Source organism: Dendrobates tinctorius, unplaced genomic scaffold (assembly GCF_039654945.1).
Source record: "Dendrobates tinctorius isolate UK_male_01 unplaced genomic scaffold, ASM3965494v1 ptg000005l, whole genome shotgun sequence".
In the NCBI taxonomy this organism is placed as follows: domain Eukaryota; kingdom Metazoa; phylum Chordata; class Amphibia; order Anura; family Dendrobatidae; genus Dendrobates; species Dendrobates tinctorius.
In genome coordinates, this window is record NW_027361673.1 from 24,334,926 (window position 1) to 24,357,992 (window position 23,067).

Genomic DNA, 23,067 nt, shown 5'->3' on the forward strand with positions numbered 1-23,067 from the left:
CGGGCTTCTTCAGCTAGTAGATTATACAACCGCATTCTTTACAGTCTGTGTATCCTGGATCTTATTACAATCCAACAGCAGGGCGGAAAATCCACAAATTTTTCCTGTATCTATTGAACCAGTCGGACAATCTGTGGATCTGCAGCAGCTGTATACCTATGTCTTCCAACTTATCAGGTTAGCAGAACCTTTTAAAATTAACCAATTTTATACCCTATAGGGCTTTTTTTGTTCTCCAGCTCCTGTACTACATTAAAACAGAAGATGGTACCATAACTTTGTGCCTTTGATAGACGTGCACTTTTCCAACATGACAATAATTCAAAACAAACATCTTGGTCTCGGTTGCAATTCTGAAGAACAGGGTGAAATTGATTCAGTGGCCAAGTATTTCTCCTGATCTTAAAACAAAAAACACCTACGGGGAAGTCTGAAGAGATAAGTTGAGCATTACTCACAATTCCAGATTCTAAAAGAGGTAGCTTACGAAGAATTGAAAAAGGCAGATGTTACAATATGGAGCCAACTGGTTCATACCATGCCTAGAAGACTTGGTGCTGTCCTTAAAAATCAAGGAGGTCACATACAAAATAATAGATGTAGTTTATGTTGTGGGGTGAATTCATTTTTGCATTCTTTTTTGAGTAAAACTGAAGATTTTGTAAAAAAAAAAAAAAAAATAGTATTGACCTTACTCTCACGATATTGATTAAAAAAAGTGTTCCGTGAATCTCAGTCTTGCCAACGTTTTGGAAATTGTTCTTGTGTTCAGTGAGATATTGATTTCAATATGACCTCTCAAAGGGGGTGTACTCATTTATGCTGAGCAATGTATATGAGAGAAGGTGATGTCAAACACTCTTTCATCCAACAGCTCTCTCCTAACTTCACCGTAAACTTGCAAACTCCTGAAAGCACAAATTTATCACTACGAAAAGAGAGAATGAGTGACTTATTGTAACACCCGGTCCCTGTCCTGGCTCTGCGCCTCGGTCTGCCGCTGCTCCCCGTTCAGGGCACTCGCCTCATGCCTTGCACGCTGTGCCTGTGCAGCAGCCGGCTCCCTGTGTGTCCCATCCTGCTTCTCAGCGTTCAGTTCTCTCCCCTTCCCCCACCTCCTGGCATCCTGTCGGCAGGTCTTCAGCCAGAGCAGTTAGGGCACGCGCGCACGCCCCCCTGGTTTCTTAAAGGGACAGCGTGCATTTTTCAAAATAAGCAATTATCCAAAGGCAGCGCACTGGCTGCTATTTCTGGCCTCTCCTCCATAGGGAGAGCGCCGGAGCAATGAGTATCAATCATTGCTACACCCGGTTCTGTTACTAACCTAGCCATCCGAGTCCAAGAACTGAGTCAAGGTTACTGGAGCCAGCTACACACCATCTACCCGGATCGAGGACCCGTCTTATTACGAACTCTGCTGTCATTTCTGTTATCCCTTTTGATCCCGCTGGGACAGCTGCCACGTGTCCGGGGTCTAACTGGAGGTGGCACCTGTGTCCGCCGGGTATTCCATTTTGGTCCTGTCTGAGGGGCTTTACTACGGGTACCCGGGGCTCACTAGTTACGCCCCCTTTGGAGCCCCCCGGACCGGGGTCCCGAGGTTCCACTTTATAAATAAAAAACAAATATGAACGTCACCATCTCTGCCTCCGCTTCCTTTCGTTACACTTATGTACCATGTTAAAGACGAATTGAGCATGGTGAATTCATACTTTTTTACCCTTGACATTTGCACTAATGAGGCAATAAGAGGCAACAATATTAATCAGATTGTCTGTCAATCCTCTGAAAATTGACAATTTCATACTTTTACCTGATATGAATAACAGCCTAAAGAAATTTTACAAATTATCTCTGAACATAACTATATTACCTACTTTGCCCTAATTTAAACATTTAGGTAATTCTTGCTTTTCTATGTAAACTAAATATATATCACTATTTGTAGGGTCATAAATCATAACTGGAAAAATGCAGCAAGATCCACCAACTCTTTCCTTCCATGGGCGATTTTTCATTTTTGCGCTTGTTTTCTCCTCTTTTTACAAGAGCTATCACGGTTTTATTTTTCCATTGACGTAGCCATATGAGGGCTTGTTTTTTTGCAAGACAAGTAGTCATTTTGAATAACACCATTCACTTTGCCATGCAATGTACAGAAAATTGGGTTAAAGGTGGAATGAAATAGTGAAAAAAAATGCAATTCTACTGTAGTTTTTTGGGTTTCATTTTTACAGCATTCATTGTGCTTAAAAAATAACTCAGCAATATGATTAATACCAAAATCATACAGTTTTTTTCTATTATTTTAGTGGTCAAAAAAAAAAATCTAAACAAATTAATACCATTTTGGGGTACATAAAACATTTTTATTGCTTTTCATTGCATTTTTTGAAAGAAGTTGGGCAAGTAATAAACAGTAATTCTGGAGTTTCAAATTTTTTCTCTTTGCGCAGCTTACCATACGAGTTAAATATTTTTATATTTATAGAGATAGGCAATTCCTGAATTTTTTTTTATTTACTTTTAAACTAGGAAAAGGGAGGCGATTTTTATTTCTTTTAAAAATTATATTGTCTTTTTGTTTAGTCACCTTAGGAGACATGAACCTGCAATCCTTCGATCACTTGCTCTATATACTTTAATACAATATTAATGCAGTAGATAGCGTAAATAATGGTCTTCTCAGGACTAACAAGGCTGCAGAAGTGGAAGCAATCAGCAGGTTCCCCGACTGTCACTGTAACCCATCGATTCTTCACAATCATGTAGCAGGGGGCAATAGTGTACTGGCGATCACTCCATTTACATGCTGCTGACAGTGATTTATGGTAGCATCTAAATGGCTAAACAGCAGCGATCGGAGCTTCCTCCAGTTGCTACTGTTACAGGCAGATGTTGGCTGTGAAACACAGGTGATATTCACCATGTGTTTAGCAGGCTCTGCTCCTGAGACCGCTCCATACATGTGGACCCAGCTCCTGAGCCAGCTCCATACATGTGGACCCTGGTACAGTTTTATCTATACTAGATGGTGGCCCGATTCTAACGCATCGGGTATTCTAGAATACGTATGTAGTTTATTTATGAAGATTTAAGAATAATGCAATGAATACACAGGATTTTCCAAGTAAAATATATACATGAGTGAACTATGTCGCACTGTGAGTGAGGGTTAAATTCCACGCCAATATAGAGGAGTGAACTATGTTGCACTGTGAGTGAGGGTTAAATTCTGCGCCAATATCGCTGATTGGTCACTGGGCGTGACCAATCAGAAAATCGTGGTTCAAATCTCGCAGCAATTCGCGGGCGGACTGCACCTGTCGCTGATTGGTCATGGCCGGCCGGGAGCGACCAATCAGGCTAGCGCTGGTTATCTCCTGGCTGCGTCGCCGCTGACCTCCATGTGTCAGGAGATGACCCGAGGTAACCGTCAGGAGATCAGCAGCTAGCGCCACAGATCTCCCAACGGTAGGGGTGGCGTGCGTCGTTCGAATTCCGCGCCAATTCGCGGCCGGACTGTGCCGGTCGCTGATTGGATGCAGCCGGCCGGGCATGACCTTTCTGCCTTAACCAAACTGTCCTTAGTTTAGATAAAGTTCTACAACATTTGCAAATGTTTGAATTCAATTAAATGGAGCAATACAAACTTATCTAGAAGGTTATCTCCAGAATTGTAAGCTTCCAGACGCCAATTAGTGAAACATTAATCAAATATCTTGCTTAAAAGCATCTAACAAAGCTTTAGTGCATAACAGCATAAATCGCTATATTACGATTATTGAATAAAGGCTACTTACCGTGGACTCTGAATGATTCTTGGCACATGCTTGAAGCTGAGTCAACCAGAACTGTCGTTCCTTGGAATCAGCAGCTGCAACATTAATATAAAATAATACGCCATAATTACTTTTTCATGAAACCAGATCCTTTTTCCTAAAGCTGCCGACTGATATAATTTGATCAACTGTAAAACGTCGAGGTGTACAAACCACAGGGCAAGTAATACTAATAATATAAATGGGTCAGAATGACAAAAACGTAGGGCTAAAAGGACGGCTAATAAATGGGGAGGCATGAAGATTAATCCTAAAGAGGCCTAATCATCCAAGAAATCAAAAGGGAATCCTGTAGTCATTTTATAAATTTCAATGCATTATTTAGATATAGAAGCCAAAAATGAATGGTTATAAAGAGTAAAGGATGGGCTAAAGAACAAACTTTTTTGAAAGATCCTCTCTCCTTGTTGAGCATGCATAGACTGAATTTTTTACAAAAATTATTTTTATTTTTTTAAATAGGGATTGCAGTATATCATGTAAGCTATTGTAAAACTGACAAGCATCCATACTGTGCATGGCAGGCCTGGAGGCTACTGTTAGGTCTAAAGTTGCCATTTAGAAGAGAGGTCCGTGACTGAAACGCTACAAAGCACCACCCCGATGACTGAAAGAGAAGGTATATGATGCATTTGTGAGGGGTGCCAGGGCCGTAGTCGTGGCTGACAAAGATTGCTCAATCGCCCTGGTCTCCAACCACATGCACACATTGTCCCCTTTGCAGCATATCTTTCTTTCCATTTTCGGATCCATCCGGATCCTCTCTGATATGCTGAGGTTTGCTTTCAGTCGGAATCACACAAAGAAAGACAAAGTCCAGTTCCAACTTAACATAAACAACTTTACTTGGTTCCATTCTCAGTACGTCCAGATCAGTCACAGTTACATCCCAGGATCATCACAGAGAACATTCTTTGCCTTTCCTGTGCTTTCCCTCACTTCTTCCAGAATGCTCCAGGATCGTACCGACTCGTCCAGTACTGCAGCATTCCTTCGGGTCAGCCTAACTATCTTCAGGTGTTCCCCTGTCCATTTCGCCCCAGACAAAAGGGCATCAGCCAACTTAGTAAGGCTACTTTCACACATCCGTTTTTTTATATCCGGCACGATGCGGCGAAAATTGTGAAAGCCGGATCCGGAATTGGATCCGGTTTTTTCACATAGAATGTAATGATCGCCGCATCGTGCCGGATGGACATGCGGCGGCTCCGGGTTTTGCCGGATACAGCAAACAGGCACCGTCCGGCGTCTGCAAAAAACGTTGGCTGCAACGTTTTTTTGTAGCGCCGGACCGGCTTTTTCAACAGCGCATGCCCGGGCACTGTGAGTTTTAACCCCATAAGTGCCCGGCGCGCATCTCTCTCTCTCTCCCCCTCCCCGTCTCTCTCTCCCTCTCTCTCTCCATACACTCCATACCTTTCTTTGGCTGGCTCTCTCGTCCCCCGCTGTCTCTCTAGCTGCTCTCTCGTCCCCCGCTCTCTCTTTGGCTGCTCTCTCGTCCCCCACTGTCTCTCTGGCTGCTCTCGTCCCCAGCTGTCTCTCTGGCTGCTCTCTCGTCCCCGCTCTCTCTTTGGCTGCTCTCTCGTCCCCCGCTGTCTCTCTGGCTGCTCTCTCGCCTCCCGATCTCTCTCTGGCTGGCTCTCTCGACCCCCGGTGCTGCGGCTCCTTTAAATGTCCTCCAAGCCACATCAGGCGCCGCATGTACATCCGGTGTCACCGCTGCAGGCCGGATCCGGCGGCCCGGCTTTTCCCGCACACCGCCGGACCCCTGACACCAGATGTGTGAAAGAGGCCTTAGCTGCCACATATTGGAGCTGCCCTGCATTTTCTCACTGTTGTAACCTTCTGCCACCAGGCCGCGGACAACAGGGCTCCTTTTGTAACGTTAGGGGGTCCACTGCCCTGTCCGGGCTCCCAGGCCCTACTGGCTAGAATTCAGGAAATCCTACAACTTACCCTCATTCCGCTTGGTATTTGTTATAATCTATGTGATTATTGTTATGCTGTAATGTCTATTGTCTGTACAAATCCCCTCTGAAATGTAAAGTGCTGCGGAACCTGTCGGCGCTATAGAAATAAAATGTATTATTATTATTATTATTACTACCCACAGTTGGCCCCTCTTAATTTAACTAGTTGCTATCCTTTTACTATTTAGTCCTAATGTGCCCCCTCTAGTGGGCTAACTTGAGTACTGCACTCTCCCTATATACAATGGATACATAGCAGCATTATGATACATAACCATATGTACAGAGTAGAACATTTACATTTACCAATGTTTAACAGGGACAAGTGTGAGGCGTAAAACAGTCATTGTAACTCCTTACACATTCACCTAATGATAAAGTGTTTTTTTTAGATATAGACTGGGACCTTTTCTTTGCAAAGACCATGTTACTGATGCACATTGAATCAATAACAAGACATTGGGGCAGTTTAATACAGAAAAATGACTTGACAGGTTCCATTTAAATGCTATATCTGATTACAGTTGTATGTATATATGACTGGTGTAGTCAATCACTGGAGAAAGTGGTGATGGATTGCTCACATAATGTTCCCTTTGAAGAAGTGTTGGAGCCCAGCAAGGGATATTTAAAGGGAATGAGTCATCAGGTTTTTGCCTCTTCATCTGAGAGAAGCATAATATAGGAAAAGAGACCACGAATCCAATAATGTATCACTTAGTTTTCTCGGTGCAGCCGTTCTGACGCAATCAGAGCTTTTAGATGTAGCATTGCAGCAGAGCTGAAAAGCTAGCCCCACCCACACCAGGTTATAAATATACAATGTCTATAGACATTAAACTGTTTATCACAGGAGGCGTGGTTAGACTAGTGCAATCTGCCAATGCTAATCACAAGTGATAAAACCTTCACTATGAGTAAACAACAGATGGTAATAAATGACACATCCTTGAACTCAGTGTCTCAGGCTGTATCTCCTGTCATCTTCAGATTACATAGTAAGAACATGCTGATAGATTCCCTTTAGACAGTGTGAGGAAATTCTCCAGGTCAGTTTGTTTTTTCATTTTTTAAAACAAAAAATGGACTGGACAACCCATCCAACAACAAACATTTGTTCTGTGCTTTTTCTCACAATGGTCTCTAGGGGCACTTAACATATATTCTTATATTCATTAGAATAACAGTATTAAATAATATTAAATCACAAAAAATGCAGACGGAAACATAGGAATACACACATACGCTAAACTAGGTTGAATCTATGATGCCAACATGCTCTTCACTATTTATGTTTGCAGGAAAATAGCTGAAAACCAGTTGCAGAAATCTGCTAGAAATGCCATGGCAAAATGGATAACACAGCGTTAATGTCCTACTGTGCTAGTGTAGCATGGCGCAGGGCGGCAGCCGTGGGCAAGGCACTCGTCTCTTACACCCTGGCATGTTACAGGAGGTTGAGGGTGCAGGCTGGGTGTATGAACTTGTGCTATGGGGCCGCAAACCCCTGTAGGCCGCATGTTACCAATGAATTTTGTTAGCCAGGACCAGATGTTGAGGACATCAAAAAGGCAGACAACAAGTTGAAAATAAACTTTTTACTGAACGATAACCTTGTGGGAATTCTGGCTGATTATTGCAAAACTTTTGTCGATAATTAGCTAGTGTAAATGCATCGTAAGTAATCTTCGGCAGTTCTAAGCTGTGCATACTTCATGCGAGCCAGGACAGGCATGCATAGCCCCATAGCAGGCATAGTGGTAGTTATGCCCTTCTTTAGATGCAGTGGTATATATTTATTTGATACAAAGAAAACACTGCTCACATAGCCGTAACGGCACTACTTGCTATCAAGTCTTTCACACCCAAAAGATGATGGGAGATTCATCAAGACTGGCACTTTGTACACCAGTCTGGATGCAAAGTCTGCTGGAGGAAGCCAAGCCAAATCCTTAACCCTCCGTCAGGCGCAATATAGATTCTCCTCAGTTCATGCGCAATGTGCCTGACAAGCACAGGTCAGAAAACCACCTATAGTAGCTACATATTTCAATTTCAGGACTATAGAAGTAGTCAGTGACCTTCATAGGAATGTATTAAAAGAGATTACACCAAATCAGATGCAAAAAAAAACATTTATTAACCATAAACTTATTAAAACTAAAAGTACCACTTTTCGGTAGTACCGCCAAATAGGCTCCAGTTATCTTTACTTAACTATTGCTTAAATATAAAATTATGGAAAAAAACTTAAAGGATATTGCACTTAGATGTTACTTAATTATTTTCTACTCATCTTCAGTAGTTTCAATTGCAGCAGAAGATCATCGAAACTGAGGCAACGGATCAGGACTTTGAATCGTTTCAGATTCATCACAAGGCTGAATTTTTCGATGCCATCACCGTCTGTCCCCCACAGCTCCTCCAAACTTTGCCTATTTGCTCTGAAAGCACCAGCTAGGTATAACAAGCCAATAAATGCCTTGAGTTCAATCACATCAGTGTTTTTGATGTCCCTCTCTCTGGAGAATTGCTCTTTGATTGTGTCAATATACTGGTTAGTGAACCGAACAATAGTTTCCAACATGCTATCTGTAATTAGATTACTCCAACATTCCACTGCAGTTTTAGCTTTTCTAGCACTTCCAATAACTCCAGGAAGGTGTGTAATAATATTGTGGGATTCTCTGCGCTGTTTGTTCTTGGGTGCCTTTTTGTTCCACTTTGTATTTTTATCTTTGCCCAAATAATAAGCTAGATCTGTGTCTGTTTCCTCTGTATCAGTGTCATCACCATCCTGCTCTGTTCCAGAATCAGTGTTACATTCTGCTACCTCATCTTCAGATGAAATGTCACTAGATTCCTCTAAATCCTCAGTTACTGCTGGTTCTTCCTCATCATCTTCTAACAAAAAAATCTTCATTTCTTCTAAATGAAGGGGTTTAGATGAATCATACTGTTTTCTGGCCATTGCAGCAGAAAATCTGAAGCAAGAGAGAAAGAGTATGTGTTAGGGCGCAATGTGCCTTAGAAGCCACCCTCCTTTTGTCTAAGAAAACAGTACTTATGTACACTAACTTAGCATTAATCCTTCATAAAACAAGCTAAATACACAATCGTGATGAATAGAAAAAGAAAATACTAACCTTTCAATTTGTGTTGAAATCAGGCGCAATGTGCCTGAGAAGCCAAAGTGTTGATATCTGCTCACTAGAAGGTCTGCTGAGTCACTGTGATATCAGGTTTCACAGAGCCTGTAGAGTCAGGAGATAACTAGGAGGGGTGGGGTTTTCTGATAAGTGGGCAAGGAGAGAGAAGTGAAACTAATTACTGTGTGCCTGTCAGATCTATTGCGCCTGACGGAGGGTTAATGAATTTGGCTCCAGTATCAGCTGCAGACTCTGCATCATTAAGAGGAGTACATGTCTGCTATAATTTACTGTATACCTCTTTTTTGGCATAAATTATAATGAATTTGTCCGGCAACGCTAAGACATTCTCCTTTTCGCTACACTCCACCCACTTTCAAAAAATTTAGTAAAGCTGATGTAAAAATTAAAAAGCGCGAACGTGATTTTGTCAGATAGCTTGAACTCGACTGTAGGAGGCGCGTATGAAGATTCCAGAAGAAAGATAATTTTCCAGCAACTAAATAGCATAATATAACACAATGATCATACAATACAAAGTCCTCAAATTATGTACAAAGCATAATTCATTACAAAGTACATTCCTGCTCATCGTTATTGGCACCCATGAACTTTAAGTACATAATGTGGAATATCTACTAAAAAAAAATGAATCACGTGAAAGTTTTTTTGTATAGAGCCACTCAAGTTAAGCACAAAAGAGCAAATGATAAACAATAATTTAAAACAAAAACCAATGGAAGGGAAATTGTTGTCGGGATCGCTGGTGCATCGCTAAGTGTAACGGTACCCTTAGCGATGCACCAGCGATCCTGACAACGATATGGATCACTGGTGCATCACTAAGTGGTCGCTAGTGAGCTGCCACACAGGCAGATCTCACCAGCGACATAGCAGTGGTCGGGGGTCGCTACTTACCTGTCAGACGCGGCGATCCTGACGTCCTCCCGCCCGCGTCCACGCCTCGCTCGTCGGCGCCACAGGAAGCCCAGCAGGAAGCTGGTGATGAGAAACAGCCCAGGAAGTTCTTGCGCGATCAGCGATAATCAGCGGGGGAGCCGGTCGGAGGTAAGTATCACACATAGCGATATCGCTGATGCGTCACAAAACCAGTGACGTTACAGCGATATTGCTAGCGATATCGCTTAATGTGACGGGGCCTTTAGGGTATTTTTCGGGTGTTTATATGTGTGTGTTTGTGTTTATGTGTATCCCACTCTGTTTGTTTATAGGGTGTTCTAGGGTTCCTAGGGTTACCGACGTTGAGTGGGGGCGCCACATCGTCAACAACTAGGGTTCCAACCTCCGCAGTCAGGTAGGGCCAGTGTCAGGGCCCAGCAGGGTGAGACCAGTTCCCCTTCTTTGATCTGTGTATCTATTTAGATTTTTTGGACTAGAATCTGCCCTACCCTAGCACTCTTTTGTTTTTTAATATTGAATTCTGATATTTTAATCATTAAATTAAAAAGTATTTTTAGGGGTTTTCCTCTCTTTGGTTTGTTTTTTTTGTGATTTTCTCACCCCATTTAATTTTCTTGAGGTTGTGCATCAAATAAGCTGCTCAGGTAGCAAGGTAACATAGCGAAGCAAACCATGGTCAGTATGCACTTATAACTGAAAACTCCCAGCAATATGCTGGTGTGGTACTACCACATTTACCATGACAGGGAGGTGAATAATCCAGCTGGGCAGCTGACTGGGTGGGATCACAGGTCCTAGCCACACCAGTATTTCCCTCAGGAAAGTTATTGTGCCGTCCAGAGCTATTGGACATGACATCTCCAACAGCATCAGCCCCGCCTGCAGAATGAATATGGCAGCACCTGTGACAGAAGCAGATGTCACCAGTCCAGATAGAGATAGGACATAGGACAGTGGGGCAATGCAACCGCCAGAAACAATAATGAGAAAGGAGGTGTAATCTTAGACTACTTCAGACTCGTCTAAGATATCCGGCAAAGTGTGTCCGAGAAGAGGACAGATGACAATAATAAACTTTACAATATACATGTGTAGGCGGCTACTCCTTAAGGCTCACTTGCCTCAGTATATCGCGGCAGTAGCCAAATAATCACCTATTTCTCACTTGTATTTAGTAAATTGTACTTTACCACCATTCTGACCTTGCTAAATTAGACATTAGTTTTCATCTGCTCATGAGGCAGTGCTGGGAGTTTGTTTACACAAAGCAGCCAATCTGAAGTTACAGAGCTGCAGTGGGCAGGACCAAGCAGCAGCTGGAACCAATGAAGAGAGAGGAGGTGTGTCTCAGACTACCATAGATTCCCTGCACGCACTGTAGCTAAACTGAAGTCATAAATCAATGTAAAAAGCACGGATGGTAATAAGAAAAAAAATATTTATAACAGTCAATTTTTTTTCTTCATCTCACAAGCATGAATGCAAAGAGCTAAATCAGATCTCAGATTTGACGGTTCTACAAAAACCCTCCTCTTATCCAAGTCTCTGGGACATGTTAGTATGTGCTACAATTGGGAAAGGGAATTTTATAATAGTTTCTTCCAAACTAATGCTTGCCATTAAAATAATAGTAAGCTAATTGCTATGGGTCTGGCCCTCAGCAAACGGCTTTGAAGAAGAAGTCTAAATTGGCTAATGAGTGGATGTAAAATAATACCTGATAAATACAGTGGGGCAAAAAAGTATTTAGTCAGTCAGCAATAGTGCAAGTTCCACCACTTAAAAAGATGAGAGGCGTCTGTAATTTACATCATAGGTAGACCTTAACTATGGGAGACAAACTGAGAAAAAAAAATCCAGAAAATCACATTGTCTGTTTTTTTTTCATTTTATTTGCATATTATGGTGGAAAATAAGTATTTGGTCAGAAACAAAATTTCATCTCAATACTTTGTGATATATCCTTTGTTGGCAATGACAGAGGTCAAACGTTTTCTGTAAGTCTTCACAAGGTTGCCACACACTGTTGTTGGTATGTTGGCCCATTCCTCCATGCAGATCTCCTCTAGAGCAGTGATGTTTTTGGCTTTTCGCTTGGCAACACGGACTTTCAACTCCCTCCAAAGGTTTTCTATAGGCTTGAGATCTGGAGACTGGCTAGGCCACTCCAGGACCTTGAAATGCTTCTTACGAAGCCACTCCTTCGTTGCCCTGGCGGTGTGCTTTGGATCATTGTCATGTTGAAAGACTCAGCCACGTTTCATCATCAATGCCCTTGCTGATGGAAGGAGGTTTGCACTCAAAATCTCACGATACATGGCCCCATTCATTCTTTCATGTACCCGGATCAGTCGTCCTGGCCCCTTTGCAGAGAAACAGCCCCAAAGCATGATGTTTCCACCACCATGCTTTACAGTAGGTATGGTGTTTGATGGATGCAACTCAGTATTCTTTTTCCTCCAAACACGACAAGTTGTGTTTCTACCAAACAGTTCCAGTTTGGTTTCATCAGACCATAGGACATTCTCCCAAAACTCCTCTGGATCATCCAAATGCTCTCTAGCAAACTTCAGACGGGCCCGGACATGTACAGGCTTAAGCAGTGGGACACGTCTGGCACTGCAGGATCATGGTGGCATAGTGTGTTACTTATGGTAGGCCTTGTTACATTGGTCCCAGCTCTCTGCAGTTCATTCACTAGGTCCCCCCGCGTGGTTCTGGGATTTTTGCTCACCGTTCTTGTGATCATTCTGACCCCACGGGGTGGGATTTTGCATGGAGCACCAGATCGAGGGAGATTATCAGTGGTCTTGTATGTCTTCCATTTTCTAATTATTGCTCCCACAGTTGATTTCTTCACTCCAAGCTGGTTGGCTATTGCAGATTCAGTCTTCCTAGCCTGGTGCAGGGCTACAATTTTGTTTCTGGTGTCCTTTGACAGCTCTTTGGTCTTCACCATAGTGGAGTTTGGAGTCAGACTGTTTGAGGGTGTGCACAGGTGTCTTTTTATACTGATAACAAGTTTAAACAGGTGCCATTACTACAGGTAATGAGTGGAGGAAAGAGGAGACTCTTAAAGAAGAAGTTACAGGTCTGTGAGAACCAGAAATCTTGATTGCTTGTTTCTGACCAAATACTTATTTTCCACCATAATATGCAAATAAAATGAAAAAAAAACAGACAATGTGATTTTCTGGATTTTTTTTTCTCAGTTTGTCTCCCATAGTTGAGGTCTACCTATGATGTAAATTACAGACGCCTCTCATCTTTTTAAGTGGTGGAACTTGCACTATTGCTGACTGACTAAATACTTTTTTGCCCCACTGTATATGGTGGTCCATTTATTATTTTGATATCATCAGTCAGTCAGTGCAGGAGGTGCTATTTGCTATCAACTCTACATTCTGGCTCTTAGCATGGGATCCCCTCTATGATATCCTTATGCCCTAATAGGCCAATGGAACAGCCTTTGCAATTATTACAATATAGAAAAAATTCAAGAACATTTAATCTATGTGTGGTGGCAGTTGGAAGACGTATGGTGTCTTCAGCGGATATGCCATAAATGTAGGAGTTCAAATAAACCCTTTTTGCTAAAAGTAATGAAAAATTTCTTTGCAAGAGAATAAATATTTAGACTGACCACAAAAGCACGCTAATGAAACTTGCTGTACGGTTTTCTCCATCTCAATGTGCTTCTAAAATAAAATTATGATTTCAATTACCAGCCTCTTACAGTGGCTTAGTTTACATATGATAAAAAGCCAATCACAACTCCCGAGAGAAGCCAGCTCTGCCGAAGTCCTATAGTTAACATGCTAATTGTTAACTAGACGTTTGATGTGATATTTCATCTTGAGGACCTTGCAATCGTTTGTTACTGTTGGTACTAGTAAGATATAAAGTACAATCCAATAGGATAACTGCAGTAAGCAGAGCTTATCTCAAAGCCATCTCCTCATTATTGATATATGCATCCTTAAACAAAGTGCCTTCACTAAGCGCTTATGTTGTACTCTTGTAGGACAACCAAGATAACGTCTAGTTGCACTGCTCCTGTACTCTCTCAGTTCTACATCAATGTCGGTGTGTAACTTGCTCTAATGCACATTTTATCAAGGTGTATTAAAGAGAAGCTCTATAAATTCATGAGCTTTACTATCTTGTTTAAACATGTTAAATTTACTTTATGAAGCATGGAATCCTCCCAGGTCCAAGGGACAGCGGGTTTTCTAGTTACAAACATCAAAGTATTCAAATTCCAGAACAAAGCTTGGATCTTCAACTATTACTATTCACACAAGCGTATAAAAACAGTTCAATTTCCATTCAGAAAAAAACACACAATTTTCCATCTGAATTGTCATCTATACGGCTATATTATACACTACCGTTCAAAAGCTTGGGGTCACCCAGACAATTTTGTGTTTGTCATGAAAATGCATTCTTTTATTAATCAAATGAGTTGCCAAATGAATTTAAAATCTAGTCCGGACATTGACAATTTAAAAAAAAAGATTTTTATTTGAAATAATAATTTTCTCCTTCAAACTTTGCTTTCGTCAAAGAATGCTCCCTTTGCAGCAATTACAGCATTGCAAACCTTTGGCATTGTAGCAGTTAATTTGCTGAGGTTATCTGGAGAAATTTCACCCCATGCTTCCAGAAGCCCCTCCCACAAGTCGGTTTGGCTTGATGGACGCTTTTTGTGTACCACACGGTCAAGCTGCTCCCACAACAGCTCAATGGGGTTGAGATCTGGTGACTGCACTGGCCACTCCATTACAGATAGAATACCAGCTCCCTGCTTCTTCCCTAAATAGTTTGTGCATAATTTGGAGGTGTGCTTTGGGTCATTTTCCTGTTGTAGGATGAAATTGGCTCCAATCAAGCTCTGTCCACAGGGTATGGCATGGCGTTGCAAAATGGAGTGATAGCCTTCCTTATTCAAAATCCCTTTTACCTTGTACAAATCTCCCACTTTTCCAGGACCAAAGCAACCCCAGAATATCATATTACCGCCACCATGCTTGACAGATGGTGTCAGGCACTCTTCCAGCATCTCTTCAGTTGTTCTGTGTCTCACAAATGTTCTTCTGTGTGATACAATCACATCAAACTTGGATTCGTCTGTCCATAACACTTTTTTCCAATTTTCCTCTGTCCAATGTCTGTGTTATTTTGCCCATATTAATCTTTTCCTTTTATTAGCCAGTCTCAGATATGGCTTTTTCTGTGCCACTCTGCCCTGAAGGCCAGCATCCCGGAGTCGCCTCTTCACTGTAGACGTTGACACTGGTGTTTTGCGTGTACTATTTAATTAAGCTGCCAGTTGAGGACCTGTGAGGCATCGATTTCTCAAACTACAAACTCTAATGCACTTGTCTTGTTGCTCAGTTGTGCAGCGGGGCCTCCTACTTCTCTTTCTACTCTGGTTAGAGCCTGTTTGTGCTCTCCTCTGAAGGGAGTAGTACACATTATTGTAGGAAATCTTCAGTTTCTTGGCAATTTCTCGCATGGAATTGACTTCATTTCTAAGAACAAGAATAGACTGTCAAGTTTCACATGAAAGTTCTTTTTTTCTGGCCATTTTGAGAGTTTAATGGAACCAACAAATGTAATGCTCCAGATTCTGAACTAGCTCAAAGGAAGGTCAGGTTTATAGCTTCTCTTATCAGCCAAACTGTTTTCAGCTGTGCTAACATACTTGCACAAGGATTTTCAAGGGTATTCCAACCATCCATTAGCCTTCTTACACAGTTAGCAAACACAAAGTACCATAAGAACACTGGAGTGATGGTTGTTGGAAATAGGCCTCTATATACCTATGAAGATATTACATTACAAACCAGACGTTTGCAGCTAGAATAGTCATTTACCTCATTAACAATGTATAGAGTGTATTTCTGAATCATTTAATGTTAGCTTCATTGGAAAAAACTGTGCTTTAATTTAAAAAAATAAGGACATTTCTAAGTGACCCTAAACTTTTGAACGATAGTGTATGTACACATACACACAGATTAGTGCAAACCTTTTAGGCAGATGTGGAGAAAAAAACACAACAAAGTTAGGATGCTGTCAAAAGTAAGAGGACTAATATTTTGCTTTTATGGATTAATAAAATGCAAAGTTAGCAAATAAAAGATCAATCCAAATCAAATCAATATTGGGTGAGACAGCCCTTTGTTTTCAAAACAGAATCAAACCATCAATTTTTCTAGGCACACTTGCACAAATTTTCTGAAGGAACTCAGCAGGGAGGCTGTTCCAAACATCTTGGAGAACTAATCACAGATCTTGTATGCATGAAGGCTTGGGGGCATATCAGAATATCCAGGACTCCTTGTTACGATCCATCATATAATTCCATCAGATCGACTCTAAATTTATCCTGCAGCAGGACAAGGACCCCTAACATACAACCAATCTAATTAAGAACCATCTTCAGCCTCAAGAAGAACAATGAGTCAATGAGTCCTGGGAATAATGTTATGGCCCCCACAGAGCTCTGATCTCAGCATCATCTGACTGGGATTACACAAAGACACAAAAATATTTATGCAAGCCTACATCCACAGAAGATCTGTGATTAGTTCTCCAAAATGTTTGGAAAAACCTCCCTTCAGAGTTCTTCAAAACTTTGTGCAAGTATACCTATAAGTATTGATGTTTTGATGTAGTTTTGAAAGCTGAAAGAGTATTCAAACGAAATACTGACTGAATTTAGATTTCTGTTTTGTTTATTCACTTTCTATTTTGTGAATTGATAAAAATAAACTTTTAACTCTTCTACTTTAGAATATATATATATATATATATATATATATATATATATACACACAATGTGTATGAATACAGCATGGAAACATTTGCAGGTAAAGTTTAGGCTCCTATTTGAAAGTGAGGTAAATTTTTGTCCGATTTATGCTTTGTTGATTTAACTTTGGTGATTTTATGAAAAACTAAAATGAAATTGTCATTAGAAATACATTTCTACATATACCGTATATACTCGTGTATAAGCCGAGATTTTCAGCACATTTTTTGTGCTGAAAATGCCCCTTCGGCTTATACATGAGTCATTCAGCAGAAACCAGCGGGGGAGGGGGAGCTGCGGCAGGAGGCGGTAGCTGGGAAGTCATACTCACCCCTCCCGTGCCTCCCTGAACGTCCCATGCATCCTCCTTGTCCCAGCTCCGACAGCTTCTTCCTGCTTTCAGCAGTCACATGGTACCGCTCATTAAGCTCATGAATATGGATGCCCATGGGTGTGGAAGCATATTCATGAGCTTAATGAGCGGTACCATGTGATCGCTGAAGGTAGGAAGAAGCTATCAGCACTGGACAATGGAGGATGCAGGAAAGTTTAGCGATGGCACAGCAGGGTGAGTATGAAGGAGGAGGATGGAAGCAGCACAGGGGAGGACTGGGGCAGCACAAGGGAGGATGAGGGCTGCACGGAGGACAAGGGCAGCACAGAGGACTGGGGAAGGACAGGGGAAGCATGGAGGATGGAGGCTGCACAGAGGGCATTGGAAGCATGGAGGAGGCCGGGGGGCTGCACAGAGGGAATTGAAAGCACGGAGGAGGACAGGGGCTGCACAGAGGGCATTGTAAGCACAGAGGAGCACAGGGGAGGACAGGGAGCTGAGCCATACATAGAAGGGGGAGCCGAGCCACGCATACTGGGAGGGGGGAGAGCCACACAGAGCAGGACAGGGATGAGGGGACAATGTACACCCAGCTTATACTCGAGTCATTAAGCTTAGCCAGTTTTCCGTGGTAAAATTAGGGGCCTCGGCTTATAGTCAGGTCGGCTTATACTCAAGTATATACGGTAATTAGTATATCACATTTTTTAGTCTAGGTTAGTAATCTTTATAGGATATTATTAAAATGACCAAGGTCTTGTTACACTCTCCTCTTTTCAACTGGCTGCAGTTGTTTAAAAAGTCAGAAGTTCAAAAATCATAATGCTCCTATAAGAAAAATTCTTAAAAGAACTGGTAGCCTGTGAGCATGTGCAGTCGGAAGCTCTGCCACTGTAACCTGGAGATGGCCTGTACCACATTCTTTAAAGCTACCCCCAGGTCACAGCAGCAGAGCCTCCTTCTGCACATGCTCACAGGCACCTGACCGGTATTTAATCCTTCTATGAAAAGTTTATGATCGGGTAAAAAGATGGCAGCTTTTTTATTGTACTAAAATTGTGAATTGCTTATTAAAGGAATTAAGTGATTTAGTCATAATGACATCTTGATTTTTTTCTATTCCCAGAGTCCCCCTTTTATGTCAACCAATGCAGGAAGAAACATACAGATCTGAAGCAGATTGCTACCCTCAAAAGTTTTATTCACCACTGTAACTCCTTGATTATAATGTAGATCTGAAACTAATCCGATTTTCAGCCACTTTTTTTGTACACTAGAAACTTATGAAGACGACATTCTGAGAGAAAACTACCATATTTAGTTAGAGTTTTTTTAGGCTATTGTATAATAGGATATTGGAAGATAAAGAACCCTTTGTGTTTTATCATCCCAGATGGAAGAATCCCAAAATAGTTTCTTACAAAGTATTGTTCGCATAGGAACATAATGGTTTTGGAACTTCTGACTTTTTAAATAATTACAGCCTGTTTCAAAGCAGATACTGCATATGTTAGGTGATAAACGCTGATCTTTTTGTTATACACATTGTCGGGATCTATGCTCTCAGGTAGGCATTATGTAGTGTTCACAAAGGCACTGGATTCTTCGGTCAAAACAATGTGACGTTTATTTCCACTGGTTGCACGGTACCAAAGCCAAACCCATAAACAAAATCCTGAGCCTTGTCCATGAGTTATCTAAACAAAATAGACCCTGGCTACTAACACATGGCTGAGCTAGTCCCAGTTAGGTCCAGCAAAACAGCTATTGTTCATAGCAGCCATTGATACCTGCCGTTTGGTGCAGATGGCCTGTGCAGTCTTACTCTCTGGCTTCTCTCTCTAATTCCAATACAATCCACTTTGGTCAGCTCCTCCCAGCTGACTTACTAAGATGAACACCTAGCCTGATTATATGCAGAGCCAGACATGAGCAAATAATCAGAGCCTGCTGAGCTAGGATTTAACCCTAGCCTACCTGTCAAGAATTTATCCAACTTTTAGGACAAGAAATAGGAGGCATTTCTTTAAAATGCAGATTGGTAAAATTATCGCATTATCTCACACCATAACACAAATGTTTCCTCATCTGTTACCCATCAGTAATGTATGGTCACTGTATGCATTAAAATACTTACCGGTCACTATCTTCTACCATTTCTAGCGGTGCTGCAGTCCTCTCCTGGATCATGTGACCGCAGCTGTTTCTTGGCGGCTCTTACAATTGACCTTACTTCCTTTCTTAATATAAGTCTATGAGAGCCTCATTCCGAAACTCAGATACTTATAGGGGACCTGACACATGAAAAAAACGTTATTAAACTTCAGATGTGGTGTTAATCTGAAGGTTAACAGCATTCTGAACCTGCCTAGTGCCCGCACTGAGCTCTACTGCCGCTACGAAATTAACTTTATTCCCCCCGGCAGCGTTTAGTTATGGGGGTGGTACCGGCGCGGGTTTAGTCTCTGCTCTGTGTATAGAGAACGGCAGCTGTAACTGAGCCTCCAGCACTGACTGATAGCAGCTCATCATTAGGGACGGCTGTACTGACAGCCAGGGGTGGGGTCATAACCGCAGCTCTCTATACAGAAAGTAATGACTGAACCCGCGCCGCCCCTGTAACTGGATACTGAACATTGTCGGGGGGAATTAAGTTAATTTCCTCTCGGCAGCGGGGCTCAAAGTGTGGGCATTGGGCAGGTTCAGAATGCTGTTAACCTTCAGATTAACCCCACATCTGAAGGTTAATAGCGTTTTTCAAGTGACAGGTTCCCTTAACATCGAGAAAGTGATCTCCAGTCCACACAAACCCTGGAGTGAGCTGCGATCACATGATGCAGAAGACAGACCGGAGCAGTGCTGGGCATGGCAGAAGACAGTGACAGGTAAAATGCATACACTGTACATAAATTACTGATAGCTAACAGAAAAAAAACCCACACACTGTAGTGGTACTTTAACCTGTTGTATTCTTAATTGATATAAATTGCATAGCTGTTTACAATTAAACATTGATGGATTTAAAAAAATGCAAATGTGACACATTTTATAAAGTACAGCTATAGCTCCACATATCTAATTTCTTGCTAGGTGATGCGATTTGTGTTCCACTTCAGAAAACTTCCAAATGTCATTTGCCCTGCATGGTCTCATTTTTGTGATTTCATAAATGACTGTTACTGTCACAATATGCAGAAATGTCTAGCCAACCACAAACTAGCACATTATGAGATTGCCTGTTACTCGGGCCAAACATTATTTCATTTGAAGCTCAATAATAATCACAAAAGCTTCAGGTGTAAAGTTGGACAGGCCAAGCTGTTCCAAAGTGCAGACTGCACTAATTCTAATTTTCAGCTTCTCTTTAGGACACTTTAATCTGGAAGATAGAGCAGCACAGAGGTAATTTGGGATATTCAGATCAGATGCGTGATACTTAAAGATTTTGCTCGTTTTTTTAAAGCTTCTTACTTGGTCACTTTTAATAATTAGGATGCAATGTGTATTGCCTTGCAAACCCAAGAATATCGCTAGACAGGAAAATCAAATGCTCTATCAATCTAATATATAAAGCTCAATGTGGGTGTGTGTGTATGTATGTATGTGTGTATGTATGTATGTCTGGGATTGGCATCTGCACCGTCGCAGCTACAGCCACAAAATTTGTCACAGTCACACGTCTGGACCCTGAGAGCGTCATAGGCTATGTTGTGAGGCAAAATTTTAACCCTGAGCGTTCCAATTCACCAAACAATTTTGCCCCTATCTACATAATGGGGAAAAAGTGAAAGGAAAAGTGTTGGAGGCAAATTGACAGCTGCCAGATGTGAACAAGGGGGACTTAAAGAATGATAGCGATGGCGCCAAAGAGTATATACACCGTACAGTTGCTAAGGTGGGGCCCTGACATGGGATACTCACCACACACGGAGATATGAACACATACACAAAATGCGCCACACACTACCATGTGCTTCAACACATATACCACCCTCAGCACACATTTCACCACACATACACCAACCTCGCCACATAAAAGTCGAAACACAAAAGTCGCCACTCAAAACTCGCCACGCTGTCCCAGAGCTGTTTAAAAGATGAAAAATGAGCTGTGATTGGTTGCTATCAGCAACAGTTTTCTTTGTAGACAGTTGTGGTAACTGAGGCCTATTATTCTTATCATTTCTATGGTGTTATCGTCCTTCTGTAAAGCTGGAAATAACACAATTTATTACTGTGCCAACACAGACCACACTCTGCCACAGACTGCAGGGGGAGCCCAGTATCACACAGGATAGGATTAGACACACTGCTCAGCAGTCAGTATCACACAGGATAGGTGTCAGAGACACCGCACTGCACTTGCTCATAGAGCCAGTGCGCGTGTCCTGAGTACAGAAGCAGTGCTAAAAGATACCTGTGGAGACGGGCAGCAGAGGTGACCATGCGTGCTTCAGGCTAATAGTGTCAGGGTCCAATCAGCGCTGGAAGGTAAGGAGGCACGGGACCTGCGGACACTGAAACTGAATAATCTGGCACGGGACCTATGGTCATGTGACAGCAAGGGGGTGGGGCTTAGCGTCCTGTATTCAGATAAGACAGGACACTATACAACAACTCAGAGTCAGGCAAAACAGAGGTCACAGCAGTACAGGCAAACGAGGTACAGGAGGGACAAACAGACGGGTAGTCAGACAAAGCCAAAGGTCATACACAAGAGGGCGACGTGGTACCAAGGGGACAAGCAGAGAGAAGTTGGGTCACAAGCAGAGAGTCATACACGAGAGGTAGTGAAGTACAAGAGGGTCAGGCAGAACTCGTAACAGGGACAGAACCAGATCACAACCGAACAAGCAAGCAAGATATCAAGCACAAGGCACACGTATACAAGAGGTCACTTAACTCAGCCGAGGGCAGGAGTATAACTGACACCGGACCCAGGTCCAGTGAGCACTAAATAGCCTCCTGCTGCCAGAGAGAGGCAGCACAATTAACCCATAGTCTAACCAGGACGGGTCAAAGCGAAATCCCGTCCTGGATCATGACAATAGGTTTAGATACACAGCTCAGCAGACAGTATCACACAGGATACGATTAGACACATGGCTCAGCAGTCAGTATCACACAGGATAGGATTAGATACGCAGCTCAGCACACAGTATCACACAGAATAGTATTAGATACACGGCTCAGCAGTCAATATCACACAGGATAGGATTAGATACACAGCTCAGCAGTCAGTATCACACAGGAGAGGATTAGATGCATGGTTTTTATGTGCAATATAATCATTATAGTTTGTTATAACTAACCACAGTTGGTTACTATGCCCAGGCAACGCCGGGCTCTTCAGCTAGTTTGTCATATATACGGTACTCTACAAATGTAATTACTTCATTTCATCTTTGATCCTAATAATAATGAATGAATTCAATCGCACACAGGCTCTAAATATCAATACTATTGGAATACATTTTGTAAAGAAATATGATTATAAATTTTTTATATTTATAATTACTTCTCTATCCCACAGAACATAGCATTGTATCTTGCGTTATGTAATTAATTGGAAAATAAAAGGTTTTCACATTGGAGTGGATACTCAGTGGTAACTATACCTTTCAATGAGTACTTATTGGGTAGGGGTGCAGATACAATTTAGAAGGAGCAAATGTAGCAATAGCATTCTGACTTTGGTGCCAGAAGATGTTCAATGGTCATCCTGCCACATAGGAAGACACCTGCATTCTAAAACGGCAGAGATGGCAGAGTTATGCACTGGTGATAAAGGAACTTTAAATTACAGCTCTGATTCACATAAACCTGCACATGAAATATAGAAATACACATTTTTTAAATATTCAACACGTTGGACCACTGTGTGCAGTGGCATAACTAGAGCATGATGGGCCCCTGTGCAAGATTTGTACTACCCTCTCCCTTCATCTGGAATATTATACATATACATGCCTTCCATCCTGGTATATTTGTCCCTTATCCTAGTATATGTGTCCTCATACTTGCCCCATCC

The 23,067-nt window shown here is 41.9% G+C and overlaps 1 protein-coding gene across 1 annotated transcript in view; it reads right to left on the bottom strand.

Annotated features, from left to right (window-relative positions):
* The window catches only part of OSBPL10 (oxysterol binding protein like 10), a 664,525-nt gene that overhangs the window by 413,407 nt on the left and 228,051 nt on the right, over nt 1-23,067 (bottom strand). The window contains exon 3 of the mRNA XM_073568669.1: nt 3,804-3,877. Within this exon, the coding sequence (XP_073424770.1) occupies nt 3,804-3,877 (74 nt within the window). The remainder of the gene's footprint in view (nt 1-3,803; nt 3,878-23,067) is intronic.